The sequence below is a fragment of the Castanea sativa genome, chromosome 1, assembly GCF_040712315.1.
Source record: "Castanea sativa cultivar Marrone di Chiusa Pesio chromosome 1, ASM4071231v1".
In the NCBI taxonomy this organism is placed as follows: Eukaryota; Viridiplantae; Streptophyta; class Magnoliopsida; order Fagales; family Fagaceae; genus Castanea; species Castanea sativa.
Window position 1 is genome coordinate 2,150,098 of NC_134013.1, and position 16,278 is coordinate 2,166,375.

The window sequence follows — 16,278 nt, forward strand, 5'->3', positions numbered from 1 at the left end:
GGTTGAGAAACAAACCGTCTTATAAATATTTAAGAATTATAGTTGTCTAGTTTAGTTTAATATATATAGACTGATTTGTTTATCTAATTGCCAATAGAAATAGAATCTCTCTCTCTCTCTCTCTCTCTCTCTCTCACACACACACACACATTGTTAATCGATTAGTGAGTATTGACTAGTGACTAGTCTACAATATATGCAATCTCACGTGCAACACTCTGTAGCTTTTGTTTATATCTTTGATTAGATGTCTTTAAAGCCCTCTGGGCTTCCCTTCTTGGTGGCATATGATAAAAAGGTGAGTTTGTTTGGTCTATTGGGTACGTAGTGCTTTCCTTTGGGTTTATACCAATAAGTTTCGTTTTCCCTTTCTCTTATATTCATTTGGGTTTCCTTGTATTGTACGACACAGTTCTCTCACTCTCAGCTCACAAACCCTCTCTCTCTAAGCTCTGTCCTATCACTTGTTTGTGTGTTAGCTAGTATTAAAAATGGCATTAGAAGCTGTGGTTTATCCACAAGATCCATTTAGTTTTGCTTGCAAAGACTTTTACTCTTGGAACTATGACCTTGCTTTACAAGAAGAAGATAAAGCCCTTCTTGGAATCCATAGCTTAGAGCAAAGTCTCCATGCAAACTTTGATTATTCCTCATCTCCTTCAGTGATGCAAAATGCTCATAAAGAGTACTATGACCCAAATTCCTCTTCTCCTGAGGCTTGCACAGATCATACTATAGATCAATATTCTTTCCCCGGTGAAGTACAACTTTACCCTCTTCCTTCAAAGGAAGCTTTTGCAACAACAACGACAGGTCGTAGAAAGCGAAAACGCACCAAGTGTAGCAAAAACAAGGAGGAGATTGAGAATCAAAGGATGACCCACATTGCTGTTGAGCGCAATCGTCGTAAACAGATGAATGAGTACCTCTCTGTGCTCAGGTCTTTGATGCCACCTTCTTATGTTCAAAGGGTCAGTCACTTTTTTATTTTTATTTTTCTCTTTTGCTTTTTTCCTTTGCCCGATGAAACTCTTTTTAGCAATACTATTTTTTAAACCCTAATTATATTTTTCTCCTTTTTCCTATCAAGATTCCAGGAGTCTACTTGATTACTTTATGATGTCTACAAATGTTTACGAATCCCAAGATTTTAATAATTGTACCACTTATCTAGTAATATATTGACTTTGTCATAGGTTCACTTTATATTTGTTTTTTCGGTTAATATATTATACATGCTCAATCGGCCACGCCTTGTGCATGTTCATCATATCATATTTTTAGTTTTTTGGTATGAATTAATGCTTTCTTTATGTTGAGAGTTTTTTGAGGATATATAGATAGTTATTGAGCTAGTTAAACTGATTTTAATGAATTTATCTTTTCGGTTATATTTAGTTTTCTGACATTTTTGAATTACAGTCTTTAATCATGTAAATATCATACATAATTACAACACTTCATAGATTATTATGTGAGTAACAATTCATACAAAACAGTGTACTTTTACAACATAGAGACTCCAAAACTTTGAAAACTTGATTGTTGTTGTTGTTGTTGTTATTGACTTATTAATTGTTGTATTATAGGGTGACCAAGCGTCTATAATAGGAGGAGCAATCAATTTTGTGAAGGAGCTAGAGCAATTGTTGCAGTCCATGGAGGTTCATAAAAGGACAAAGCAAGAACCAGACACTAATGGGTTTTCTTCTTCTTCTTCCTCTTCTTCTTCTTCTTCTTCACCATTTGCTCAGTTCTTCACCTTCCCTCAGTACTCAACACGCGCAACTCAGTGCAACGACTCAGCTGCCACTGCCACAGCAAACGAATCCATGGCCCAGCAGCAGCAACAGAATCAACGGGCTGCGGCAGACATAGAAGTCACCATGGTGGAGACCCATGCCAACCTCAAGATACTCTCAAAGAAACAGCCTAGACAGCTCTTGAAAATGGTGGCTGGGCTTCAAAGTCTGAGACTCACTATTCTCCACCTTAACGTTACCACTTTTGATCAAATGGTCCTCTATTCCGTTAGCGTTAAGGTTGGTACGGTACAATGGAAAGCTAGCCGATCACTATTCTCTCTTTTGTCAATTTTACAAAGTTATTGTTAAAAATGAGTATCAAAAGGACAAAAGCAGTTAATGTACATTTTGGTAATGTTACTTAGAGTTGTTGAAACTTGCCTTACCAAATTTTAAACAACTTTACACATATTTTTACATATTTTTATATTCATATTTATTTCAAAAAATTACAAACAACTCAACTCAAACTCCTTTATCAAATGAGTTCTTAATGTTACAAATATTTTATATATAAATATAATTTTTAAAATAAAATTAAACAGTATATACATATTTTTTATATAGGCTTGAAGATAAAAAACAATTATTATGTATCTAGACACTGTAAGTTATAGTGTTACACAAGATTACAGTTGAATATTAATTGAAAAGTACCAAATGAGCTCTTAATGTTGCAGATATTTTATATATAAATTTAATTTTTAAAATAAAGTTAAATAGTGTATACATATTTTCTATATGGGCTTGAAGAGAAAAAACAATTATTATGTATCTAAACACTGTAAGTTATAGTGTTACACAAGATTACAATTGAATATTAATCGAAAAGTATGTACTGTAACTTATAATTGAATATTAATTTTAATTTTTAATTTTCTTTTAGGGAGAATTATTATTTTTAATTTAATTAAAAAGACCCATTTAGAAATTATATCAATAATGGTTTTGTTAAATTTGTGGGACAGGTTGAGGAAGGGTGCCAGCTGATTTCAGTGGATGAAATAGCAACAGCAGTTAATCAAATGCTAAGAATAATTCAAGAAGAGTCTGCTTTCAGCTGAAATAATATGAAAAAACCCCACTATTTTGTTTTGTTTTGAATCGTATTATTTTGTAATTGGGGTTATATCATATATGCCTATCAGAATGATTGGTTCCATTCTTCTTGTTGTATCTCTTTCCCTATTCTCTGTATCTATCTAACAAGAGAATACAAAAATTTTCCCGAAGCAATGCATGCATGTTTCCCGCAGATCATAAAATAATATATAAATAAAAAATATTATAAGTATATATCATGGGTATCAATATCACGAAACTATAACATCGGTGAATTTTGATGCCTAAATTATTGAATTACGGAGTACTCTATACCACATAGTACATATCCTATTATATTAATATTAAAAAAAAATCCATCATATCATTAATTAATAAGCGTAACATCACCTCCGCCAGACCTGTAAAAAAGCAAAAACATTAGCTTTTTTCCCAAGTCTTTTTGAATAAGACTTTTTAGTTTTTTCCCCCTATAAATTACTAAAAAGTACAAATATATTCACTAGAAAGAAAGAAAATCATAACACAAAAAGTTTTTTGTTTGTTTTTAATTTTTTTATTATATAACCAATCTAACTATACAACTTTTTACAATTATATATATATATTTTAAGTACAAATTGTTATTGTTATTTATTTATATTATATTAAGACATTCCACCTTCGAAAGTGGTGTATGATCTTTGGTTTGATATTGCACTTTATAAAAGTAGAACAAAATCTAAATTCCTTCTTGTAAACATAATTCTTAATTTCTTATATGTGTTAGCCTGTTAGGAACAAACACAGTCTAGGCATTGTGCCCATTTTAATTTGAAGATATATATACGATTACGATTTCCTTTTCCTTTTCCTTTTTTTTTTTGCCAAAAAAATGATGAATTTTATTGGCCGAAACAAAAGGAGAGGACTGTTAACCATCTCCACCACGAAGACAAAATAAGGGTATTGATTTTTCCCGTTTGTTATTTTTTTGGAAGTTTTAATGTTTTATGTAATTTTCTCTGAATTTTAGGAATTGGGATTTTATTTAATAAGTTTTAGCTGTTTTTAAGACTTTCCTAACCTAATTAGAGTCCTATAATGATACTATATCAATTAGAGTCCATTTAAGTTCATTTTTAAGTATAAATTAAGTTATTTAATATGCTTGCAAAATGTAAAACAAAAATAACATTTTTTTAGAATATGAACAAATATAACAATTTGCTTTTAATAAAATTGAAATTTTATTTATTTGATTGATTCCAGAATTTTTCCTTCTAGATTTAAAGAGACTCTTATGGACATTGAGGGCATCAGGAATTGTATTATGGCAACCCACCTAGCGAGTGCAAAGGCCATGAAGAAACTACAAAAAGGGCAGCCTTAGCTTCTCTCAAATCTTTCCCCAAGAGAATTCCCTTGAGAGTTGAATTAACTGCCTCATCAATTTTAAGGCTAAATCATGAATATACAACAAATTTTGTAAGTTGCAAAGGAACTAATGTAGACCTTCGAAACTCACCCGCTCATCCACTTTTCCTTGTTGGGTAAGGCATGAAATTGTACTTAGATTGTCTAAAAACATGAAAATGTTCTTATTCAAACATTTTGTTTAATTAAGGAACCATTAAATGGTCGAAATTTATTTTTTATTTTTTTTAGTGGTACTAGATCATTCTAATTCCTTTACAATAGGAGGCTTGCACGTACATATGTGGATTTAACGTGTGGTTGGATTAGTATTTTGTTAATTAGTTAAAATTTCATAAAAGTATAATTATACTTGAAGAAGCTAATATAAACAAATATATCAGCTAAAAAGCTAAAAGGTAAAAACCAATCCAAATAGTCATATATATATATATAGTTTGTAGCCTCTTCCGCCCATATCTTGCTTCTTCTTAAAAGTGATAGAGATGCAACGTAGTCGATCTGCTCACTTTACCGGAGTTCACATCCTACATTTCCATTAATAGAGATATTATGACTCAATAGACCCAAACTTAACTTATTGTAGAGGATGCAGGAAGAAGCTAGAAAGCAACAAGTCATCACTAACGACATATTGTGCTCTTTCCTTGAAGAAGCACAGCTATACCACCTTTAACCATTCTGTGCATTTACTTTCTGAATCAATGGAGCATAATTTTGCTTTTAATGTTCCAAATATTTACTGGGTTCCACACATCGGATATAGTGTAATTTCAAAAGGATATCATCCTATTCTTCTTCGTAGGCTCTCAAGAGGACTTCATGATAATACCCCACGGCATATTCCCTTTGATTTGTGACTTCTGAGTTCTTGATTCTCTTCCTCTTTGTCTCCTTGTGATATATATATGTGTATTAGAGGATGATGTCCTTGGAATGGTACAGAATGATGCTCTCCTTCTCCAATAATTACTTACCCTACATGTCTTTTGCATCGTCTTTTGACCCATGCATGTTTGGACAAGTGTCCCTGCTTAAATGGTGATCAGAAGAGTTGGATATATTCAATGACTTTCAAGTTTTTATTTATGGGAACAAATTTTCTTGTAACAGAAAGTAAAGAAAGAACTCAAAGAATTAGTTGTATTCAACGTATTCTAAGAAATCTAAATTTAAACCTAAAGGATTTACCTAGCTAGTTGTTCCTAAAACCTCATAAGATCAATGAGGTTCCAGAACCTCTAATAATTATCTTGTGGTCACCTTAAGAAATAACTAATTAATGTCTAAAATCGGCACATATATATTACAAAAAAACCACCACAGAATATGTAAAAGGGTAAAGCTACTACCTAAGCTTTGTCGTATGTAAAATGACTAACCTTTTTATTAAGGATGTGCCTTTTTTGGTGCTACGGATCTAGTCCTAAAGCACACAGATGGGGCATTTCTAGAGTTGAAACTTGAAAATTTGGTTACTAAGCAAGTACTTAATTAGGCATTGACAAATCCTCTCTAAACACGTTGGATCCACATTATCTACTATGGCGATAAATGCTAATTTCTTGTATTCGATGTCTCAACTTGCGATAGCAAATTACTGCGAAGATGGAGGCTTGAAGAGTAGTTGCATCAAGAGTTAGAAGCTTAAATGCAAGTCAATTACATGTGCTAGCGCTCTTGTAAGATTGGTTGTATCGCAACTTCTTAATAGTGGATTTGACGAGATCGAGTTATAGGCTTCAAAGTTTTTTTTCTTGTTGGATTTTCCACTTGGTGAAAAATTCATCATCTTCTATGTGTGTGATTATTCTTGTTATGATTTGATTTTTTTTTTAATATTTTATATTGTAATTGAATTCAGCTAATTAACTACTTGGACTTAACTTTGATAAATCATAAAATTGGTGGTAATTTGGCAGCTATGATGCGGCGAGTTGATGTACTTCTTTGTTTTTTGTTGCAACAAGATTCTGTTCCGGGACATTTACAACAAAACTATCTTTGTGAAAATTCAAAACCGCACATGAATCTTTGGCTTTTTAGTTTTAGGTTCACTGGGGTCACATCCCCTTCAAAATTCAATTTATTATTCTTATTATTTCGAAAAATCCACTTCTCTTTGTAAATTATAACACATATACAATAAATAACCCATCAAAGTATATATTTTTCCAATTCACTTATCCTACTTAAAATATAAAAGATGGTTTAATTATAACATTTTCCACACATGTATGAACTGTGACATAGTCTAACAATTTGAATTTGTAGGTTCGAATTAGCCTAACTTTGAAAGTCACTTATTATTAAATAATTAACATTTTGAGTTTCAATATCCTTGATGGCTAAGATTAATGATTAATCCGTAGCACAAAGATCCCTTGTGTTCTCTCTTTAGGGAAAAAGGAAATCTAGAAAGGCCGAAAGGGTAGCTAGTGGAAGTGAAAGAGTGAAAAACCAAGCCTACTTGACGTAAAAGGCTTTACAAGAGCCCATATCTTTATATCTATTCATTCCATATTTCGATTTTGGGACCCTAAATTTAACGTTGAGTAATAGTCTATCAACTAATCAATAATCATAGTCTATCAACTCCAAAAAAAAAAAAAAAATATATATATATATATATATATATGAAATTTATGGTATTTGTAGCATTATTGCATGAGATTATCAAATTACTATAGAGTAAACAGTGACAGCAGGTTCATGGAACATGGGGTTGTCAAATAAAAAAAGCTAGCAGATTCTTTTTAGTGACAAGTACTTGCAGATATGTATATGCTGGGTAGTATCGAAGAAGTTTCGTGAATGTAATGATAGCAAATTGAAAATCATTGCTGATTTGAAAACGATAATACATACATCTCATAAAGGTGTACCATTTCCCAACATTTTTTTTTTTGGTTCCATGATTAAAGTAATTCTGTTTGGACGTGTAATTATTAGTATCTTCTTCTTTTTTGGTTGAATAGGCCTAAGAATTTTTTTTTCCCTTTTCTCAAACAACAAAAACATGTATAACAGTTATGAGGATCCTGACCTTCTTCTTCTTCTTCTTCAAGAGTAATGAGGAAGAGAAGAAAAGGATGGAGGTCCATTTCTATTACAAAAAGTAGTCCACTTTGTAAACATGATGAGCCGACCAATTGTAGTGAAATTTGTTATGAAGAAACACAACTATGATTCTAATCATGAGAAATGATATGGTTCTAATGCTGAGAAATTCTAATTATGAAAAATTTGATGTACACAATATTTTCATAACAAATTTTATGTAGTATATTGTTACTTCTTATTATTGGTGTGCAAGAAAACAATTTTGATAATAAAATTTAGATTAAAAACAGTATTTATCTGTCATTTAGAATTTATTGTAAAAATATTATACGGATATTACTTTTCTATAATTATTCATCCAAAAAGCAAGAAACAAAATAATAATAATAACATGTGCCATTTGAGATAATATCATTAGTACATGCATGCTAATTACTAAGTTACCCGTATCTTTTGTCAATGAGTAAATATCACGAGAGAAGTTTGTGGGACTAACTTTGACGAAGTAGTATAAAACCAATAAGTTGATGCGACACAAACTTGTTTAACAATAAGAAAGTGTTGCCAGGGAATCTCGTTTTGAAAATGATATGTAGTATATTTATAATATATTTAGTATATTCTATAATAAAAGTGACATTGATAATAGGTAAACGTGAAACTCACCATTTAAATAAATTAGGAAAATGATGTGAAAGTAGTTTCGTCTCTACCGATGCAAAGAAAATTTGCAATTAATTCCAACCGCTCTTCTTTTAAATTTTAAATTTAATTTTGCATCTCTATATAATGAAAGGAAGCAATTACATGCATCTTTTTCTTATGTCTTCGAAATATGTTCACCATTTACCAAGGCTCCCCATTAAGCAACATACCAAGTTTGAGAGAGCTCTAAGGAACATAAGCTCTAAACTTGATACAATCTTAATAAATAACTTCATATTTTATTAATAATTTAATGAAAGGGTTTTTTTTTTTTTTTTTCAATATGGGATTAAACATTTTATTAATTATTTATCTTCTATATTAACTCCAATATTATTATATTTATCTTGTAATATTTATTTATTTTAATTAAATAATATTAAAATACTCTAACAAGAAGCATAAATATAGAGAAAAGTGCAAAAATAAAACGTGTAGTCCCCTAAAATTTGATAGCAATCTTTAATCTCTATGTAATATATATTATTTTATGTGCATTAAACTTTCATGAAAATAATAAAATACTTTCTCATTTGATGACACGTTTATATTTATAACTGCATTTTACATAAAACAATATCGCTTGGGAGTTTTCTATTACAATTAAACTAACAAAATTAATGGGTTTAAGTGTTACACAATTAACGGCTTACACATAAAGTAAAGGAATTAAATGTCACACTCAAAATCTTGAGACGATTCCGCATTTTATGGGGAAACAATATAGGCAGGCTGATTTTTTTGAGTCTAACATAGGGATGGTAAATGATACTTTTCTCAACCAAAAAAAATGGAAAAAAGGATACTCATGTGAATTTCTACTATAAAATTATAAATGATATAATCGTGTCTATTGTCCTGCACATTTGATCTTATTTGGTTTTGTATAAAATATAGAAGAGCTTTTGTTGATTTGTACCAGATAAATTTGAATATGTTTATTGTGTAATCAATGAGAGTTGTGTGTGTGTGTACAGCACGCGCCGCAAAGGTGGGTCGGATTTGGAGACAAGTAGTGGAATTGGGCTCAACCAATTTTGCGGGCTTTATCGTTCCTACTCAATAAAGAGCTAAAACTTAATCCAATAAATCAAGGTACATGACTGAATCCATTGGGCTTGGAGTGACATTCAGTGCTTTTCTCGATAAAGTTCAAATGCATTGGCCCACGTACGTCAAGAAAATGAGCAATCAGAGAAAGAGAGAGGAGAGAATAAGAATAGGAGTTCAAGCTTTCCCAAAAAAAAATATTAAAAACTATCTTAAAATTTGTTCATACCGACATAATTCTGTCTAATTTTCTTTTTCTTTTATACATAATATCTTTATAATTTGGCAAGCATCTCGGTGTAAAATAACAATTTATGGTTGTAGTTAAAATAAAAAAAATAAAAAAATTGGTTTCACACAAACTTCACTCGTGTTATTTGAATTACATAATTTGTCATGACTAGCCATAGATTGATAAAGAAACCACACACACAACTATTTTGCTGAAATAATGATGCTACAGCTATTATTAGGGAACTTTCAAATACAAGAAAAATAATTTAAAATTTTGCAAAAAGTATTGCTTCTCTATAAAGTTTGCTTGAAGTTTGTTTTTTCATCCCTAAACTTTAATTTCCTAAATTATTGAAAATGTAACACTTTTTGCCCTTTTCATACAGAGATTAACAAATGAATTTCTTGCAAGTTTTAATTTAGAGAATTAACAATATATATATATATATATATATATATATATATATATATATATATATATATATACATACATACTATATTATTGACACAATTTCCATTACATATAAAAAATTAAAACAAACCAGCAAGACTTTCTAAAAAATACCAGCAAGAAAGAAAATAATAATCCACGTGCAAAATGAACCTATCAAGAGAAACTACATCTAAATGAAATAATTATACTTTCATCAAAAAAGAAAAAAAAAAAAGAGAGATAAAATGAATGAGTTAAACCAAAACAAAATCTCTATATTTGTTAAAACAAAACACCGAGACTTTCTCAAAAAAACTAGTAAGAAAGAAAGTAATAATTCACATGCAAGATGAATCCATGTGCAAAAACTACATTTAAATAAGATAAATATAATTTCATCAAATAAATAAAATGATAAAATGAATGAGCTAAACCAAAACAAAATCTCCATCTTTCTTTCTATCCAACCTTCTTCTTTTTCTTGTTTCTTCTCTTTCTCTCTCTCTCTTGAAATGGATGCAGTTGACTTATGGGTCATGGCTAACTCCCTTATTTTTTTCTTTGTTCTTATCTCTCATTATTTCTCTCCCTTACCGTCTTGCTTCACTCTATGTCTATCAGTAAAGTAGTTGGCTGTCAAACACCCCAAACAAAGAGATAAGACAAGAAAGGTAAAGCCAAAATGACGAAACTACCCATGCTTTTTAACTCTTCTGAGTTAAAGTTTTTAAGGAGAGAAACGTAAATATACTTGTATACGACAAACAAACGTAAAAGGAAATCTCTGATTCTACGTTTTAGTCTTTACAATATTGTTTTGTCAAACACAAGCTGCTTAATTGTCCTTTTTTATATAAAGTATAGATATCTTTATAATTTAGCAAGGATCTCGGTGTAAAATAACAATTTATGGTTGTAGTTTTTTTTTTAAAAAAAAAAAAATTGGTTTCACACACACTTCAGTCATGTTTTTCAAACTACATGATTTGTCATGACCAAGGTTGGCAAAATCAAGATCCTACGTAGGATTATTGAAGGTAGGTAAGATCGTAGAATCGAATCATGAATCGTAAGATCTTAAATATTTTTCAAATTTAAAGCAAAAAACGCATTAATACTGACTTTGTATGTTGAATAATCACGTAAATTATAAATTTATTCATAAAAAAACTAAGATTTGTATCATATGATGTAATTTGCATGTCATACATCGCTAAGTTTATACTAGTGAAACAAGTATATTTAAGTTTTGACCCAATATATCTAAAAAGTTCAATAAATATTTAATTAGCAACGAAATACCAAAATATTTATCAAAACATATAGAAAATATTTTCCAGGTTCTAAATTCTAAGTTTGAAATCCAAAATAAGTTAACAAATGGAAACTAGCTAAGTACAAAATGAAATCCAAAAGCAAGATGAGTATTAAGGTTAATTGAACATTTAATTATTTCCATTCTAAGGTTCTTATAACCACCGATCTAAATTCCTAATCATCATCATACATTTCATCATTTATATAGACATTATATATTTGTATACTAGAGCTGCAAAAGATATCAAGATATAATTTCACACTCAACTATTCAAGTTATACAACTCAGAAACATTTAAAGAGCATGCTCAAAAAAATCAAATAATTAATATACAAATACAAGCATAAGTGCATAACTGAAAAAATTATATTCAAAAAAATATTTTAGTAATATTAGAACACAAATTAGTATATTGATAAAACAAATTTAACAACATTATATTATAGCTTAAAAAGCTGCAAAGCCAACATCAAATTTTTTATTTAGAAATGATGAAGCATTCCTTCATTTTGATTACAAGTGAACTAGAAACTAGAAAACATTTGCTTAGGTTAACATAATTTTATAAAAAATAAAATAAAAGCCATACCATCACAACATAAAAGAATAAAAACCCTTAAAGTTTCATCAAAAACAAAAAATTTATCCCATAAAAAAACCCAAAAATTTATGTTTTTAGTAGGATCAGTAGGATCCCATACAATCCTACGTACGATCTTACCATTTTTACAATCCTAGTACGATCCTAAACATTTTGGTGAGGTGAGATTATAAATTGTGCGATCCTACAATCAAGATCATGATTTTGACAACCAAAGTTATGACTAGTCATCAATTGACGAAGAAACTATGCACACAACTATTTTGCTGAAATAATGATGCTACAACTATTATTAGGGAACTTTCAAATACAAGAAAAATAATTTAAAATTTTGCAAAAGTATTGCTTCTCTATAAAGTAAACTTGAAGTTTGTTTTTTCATCCCTAAACTTTAATTTCCTAAACTATTGAAAACGTTACACTTTTTGCCCTTTTTCATATAGAGATTAACAAATGAATTTCCTGCAAGTTTTAATTTAGAGAATTAACAATATATATTTATTTATTTACTATATTATAGACATGATTTCAATTACATTCATTAGCAAATTAATTTATTAGCATTTTATAATAAATTTCCAGTAAATTTAGCATTTTTCTGACTGGAAATATAACCAGATTGTTAAATTAGGGTCAAGTCAACAATATTGAGACAACTCCTTCAGCAATTATAGTACTGTAATTCGAATTTGAGCTTGGCTTTGATTCGCTGCAAGAACTATAAAGTTAGGCCGTTATTGTTGGTTTGCTCAAGATATTGGTAAAATAGGGCACATAGATAGAGCAGGTAGCTAGGCATACATCAGCTTGAGACTTGAAAGTCAGATAACGTGTTTAAATCAAAAGCCTAAATTGTATGGATTCATTGTTTAATTGGCACTTTAATTTAAGCAATCTGGAAAAAGAAGTAACCTCCCCATTTCAATGGGATTAGGAAGGTGTGGTTGTTGAGAGATAGCCGACTGGCTTAGAATATAGTCTTTATGTTGTGCTTGGGAATCAAGTTAGTGACTCTTGTATGGTTTACCAAAAAAAAAAAATGTTTGCCTCCGATTGAAAGCATTAGGAATTATGACAATAATAGACATGGAAGAAAAAATAATAAGGATAATGACTTCTTGCCTGAAAGTAGTATTGAATAATTATTAATCCCTGTTGGAATTCTCTTCCACTATGCGTTCCTTCAATGACTTATTGACATTACCATCAAATTTTACCTAAAGATTCTTTATCACGGGCTCATTGCTAACGTAGGTTTGGGTTTAATGACTTGACCTAAGCATGTCAGATAAGGGTTGTTATAACTCATTATCGATTGATCGAAGGCAACTATCCACACCTCACCCTTGAATGAGTGGTCGGATTAGCACGCTCATCTTATTTATAAAAAAACAAAAGGAAAAGAAAAAGAAAAAGAAAAAGTTTGTCCATACAAATTATTCATCACAATCACTTTTAATTAACTTTTTATAATTATCTCTCAACCCTTCATTTTTTTTTTTATAAGAAAAGTAAAAATGTTGGAGCAAAAACTGAGGGCGGCTTAGAGCAATTAGGTCTGAGGTTCTATCAACTGATTTCGACATGAAAACTTGATTGGTCTGAGGTTCTATCAACTGATTTCGACATGAAAACTTGTCAAAATTGACATGATTCGCTTAGATCAATCGCTTCTTGTACATAACTTATAAAAATTTAAATGGTTTACTACATCTAAATGCGCAAAATTAGTTGATACTGGACCACATGAAAATTTAATATTTGAAGATGATGTTATATATATAATACTTGAGATGACCTATTGAAGGGAAGTTGGACTGGTCGATTATTCAATGATCTATATTTCAAACAATCAGAATCACATGTTAGGTTTGTTAAGCTACATAATCTTAGTATTCAATATTTAATAGAACATAAAAAGTGGTAGAAAATTTATGTTCCTTAATAGCCTCCTTTTATAATTATTCAACTATTTCGTTTTATAAGGACAATCATGTTTCATATCTTTCCGTAGTCATCTGTTGTAATAATTGAATTATTTAAAAAAAAAAAAAAACCATTTCATTTTACCAAGCTCTAGTCATTAGTCAGCATTTACAATGTTCTCTTTCCATTGGTTACTACTTACTACATATGCCATTATGCCAACATTTTGAATTTTTTTTTTCCCAACCCCTACCTTTCCTGGATGATGCATGGTTTATCTAGCTGGAACTCTCTAACTTCAGCTTAAATTAATATATATCCCATTGCAATGCCCCCAAACTTTTTTATTGGATAATTTTTTTTTTGAGAAACAGAAAGAGACATTGGATAATAAGTGCGAAGTCACAACATAATAATAGTGTTAAGTCGCAACAAATTATTTCCTCTAAGATGTGTGGGTAGAACCGGCAATATCCCTTTATTTGATGCTACAAACTAGGGAACGAAAATTGTGGCCAATTTTTCATCCTAGGATGAAGCAATTGTGCTTGTGGGCTCTAGAATTGTTCTCATTGTCAAAGAACATAGATAAAGAGGTTCAGTTTCTTGTGAAAGATATTGAGAATGAGACTAATAACTGCTAATGGCACGAACCACAACAATACAACAACAAAAAAAAACAAAACAAAAAACAAAAATATATACGCATTTATTGACAATACCTCTACACACCCCTTTATCTTTGAATGGATGAAGGTTTAGAAATGCATTCTCAAAAAAGAAAAGAAAAAATATATATATTGGTAGGCACAGCCAAAATCAAATGGTTTATCCCTTTGCAGAAACATAGCCAAGTAAATTTAATAACAAAGTAATTAGTGCTTGCAAGTGGAGGTGATACCTTTGCCTTTTGAGGCATCAATTCTGTCCTGCCGTATTCACACTTTGTGATACAAAAAGACTTACTCCAGCTCCACTTCAGAACTTGAAACTGCAGCACAAAAACGAAATTTTATTCGTTTAAAGTGGACAATTCGTCCTAGAACTCATCTATACTTTCTTATAGCTTTGGTAGTAGGAGAAGAATTGGTACACCCCCAACTTATTACAAGAATAGAATAGAATTCAAGCTCTTGTTATATCTTGAGGACCAAAACCTCCCACCACTGCAAAACGATCTTTTCATAGATACAGGCCTAATATGCAGAAAATTTTCAATTGAAGAATGACCCATCAATCTAGGCATGCTTGAGCACCTACCATCTTGCTTTGATTCAATATCTAACTGTGAATTTTCAGCATCTTCAGTTTCAATAACCAAGCTCCCTTCTGAAACAGACCTTATTACTTGTATACCATTATCCATTGAATCATCACCAAGTGCCTGAAAATCATTATTTCCACTACAATTCACAGTCTCTTTTGATGTTCTTTCACCATTAACCTCTGGTAATTCGCTTTCAGCGGTTATTCCAGCCGGGTTCTCAGAGATGTCACCATCATTCCCAGAGTTCATCATAGTGGTCTCTTGGTTTCTGTCCAAATTGTTAGCATGCTGATCCACTGAACCCAGATGACTAACAAGGTCTAAACTTACAGTATCACTCACAATTATATTGGCACGGCATAGAGGACAGTTTGTATGAGACCTCAACCAAGTATCAATGCAACGTATATGAAAGGCATGGCTACACTTAGGCAAGAGTCTAAGCATTTCATCTTCATGAAACTCGTTCAAACACACAGAACACTCGGTGCCTTCAATCAAACCCTCATCTTTCTTGTACCTACAAACCGCAATCGAGCTTATAATAGACTGTTGTAAACCAACGGTGGTGATGAACCATATAGGATGATCAACATGATTCTCATCAAGAAAATCTTCGTCTGTACCATCTGAGCGAGAGGATGTAGGTCCATTATTTCTTCGGCTACACCAACTTGGACAAGACCTTACTATTAGAACATAGTAACTAATAAGAACAAGAAGGCTGGCTAAGACAGAAAGGGAGATAATAAGGAAGGTTGAGAAGTGGTGGCCTAAGAATTTTGAGCTATGAGAGGCTGCGAGAGATGGTGGTGGAGGTGGTGGTGGGAAATAGATATAGTCTGGGAAAGGTGGATGACAGTTAAAAGGGCAAGCTGGGTCACAAAAACCTTCACAGTTTGAGGATGGGCTTGTTGCAGTGAGTGTAGGGAAGAGTATTCTATAATTTCTAGCCATTGAAGGAGATTAAAAAAAAACTAGAGCGTCAAGAGAGGCAAGATACATGAATGAGTGGCTCTTTGAAGAGAGAGGTGTTTAGCTTTTGTTTGAATTGGAAGGGACCAAATGAAAGACGTTAAGAAAGTTAACATGTCTCTTTCAAAGGTTTAGTGGGTGATTTTGATTTGTTTTGTGTGTTTGGTGATTAACAAGTTAAACTCTCTGCCTCAACATGGTTTCGTCTAGGTGTTATAGTGTATATATTAATTCCCCCAATTAGCTCAATTCGGCATGGACCCCATATAAGGTAGACACAGGTATATATAATGGCCGGGTAATTGTTATCTCACACCTGTTGATGTGCGCTCCTTACTTATAAGGTTCATAGTTTAACCTGCAATGTTCGCGAGATTAATTGATGTTTATGTTTAAAATGTGAAATGGGTGAGATTTATGGAT

The 16,278-nt window shown here is 31.2% G+C and overlaps 2 protein-coding genes across 2 annotated transcripts; one reads left to right on the forward strand and one right to left on the reverse strand.

Moving 5' to 3' along the window:
* Positions 1–282: 282 nt before the first annotated feature.
* LOC142640395 (transcription factor bHLH96) lies at positions 283–3,051 on the forward strand. The gene is made up of 3 exons (XM_075814467.1): positions 283–971; positions 1,590–2,042; positions 2,774–3,051. The coding sequence occupies exons 1-3, from the start codon at positions 492–494 to the stop codon at positions 2,867–2,869; spliced, it is 1,029 nt and encodes a 342-aa protein (XP_075670582.1). The 5' UTR covers positions 283–491; the 3' UTR covers positions 2,870–3,051.
* An 11,244-nt stretch (positions 3,052–14,295) lies between these two features.
* LOC142639696 (RING-H2 finger protein ATL54) lies at positions 14,296–15,974 on the reverse strand. Its single transcript, XM_075813842.1, has 2 exons — positions 14,874–15,974; positions 14,296–14,604 (listed from the first exon to the last, which is right to left on the reverse strand). Exons 1-2 carry the CDS (start codon positions 15,835–15,837, stop codon positions 14,576–14,578), a joined length of 993 nt encoding a protein of 330 aa, XP_075669957.1. The 5' UTR covers positions 15,838–15,974; the 3' UTR covers positions 14,296–14,575.
* Positions 15,975–16,278: the final 304 nt, after the last annotated feature.

What these genes read in the sequence shown, in the direction of transcription:
- LOC142639696 (XM_075813842.1), bottom strand. Translation starts at nt 15,837, where the DNA reads ATGGCTAGAAATTATAGAATACTCTTCCCTACACTCACTGCAACAAGC. An exon ending in TATTGAATCAAAGCAAGATG is followed by an intron (nt 14,605 to 14,873) that starts GTAGGTGCTCAA and finishes TTTGTGCTGCAG; the next exon opens with TTTCAAGTTCTGAAGTGGAG.
- LOC142640395 (XM_075814467.1), top strand. Translation starts at nt 492, where the DNA reads ATGGCATTAGAAGCTGTGGTTTATCCACAAGATCCATTTAGTTTTGCT. An exon ending in CACCTTCTTATGTTCAAAGG is followed by an intron (nt 972 to 1,589) that starts GTCAGTCACTTT and finishes GTTGTATTATAG; the next exon opens with GGTGACCAAGCGTCTATAAT. An exon ending in TCTATTCCGTTAGCGTTAAG is followed by an intron (nt 2,043 to 2,773) that starts GTTGGTACGGTA and finishes TTTGTGGGACAG; the next exon opens with GTTGAGGAAGGGTGCCAGCT.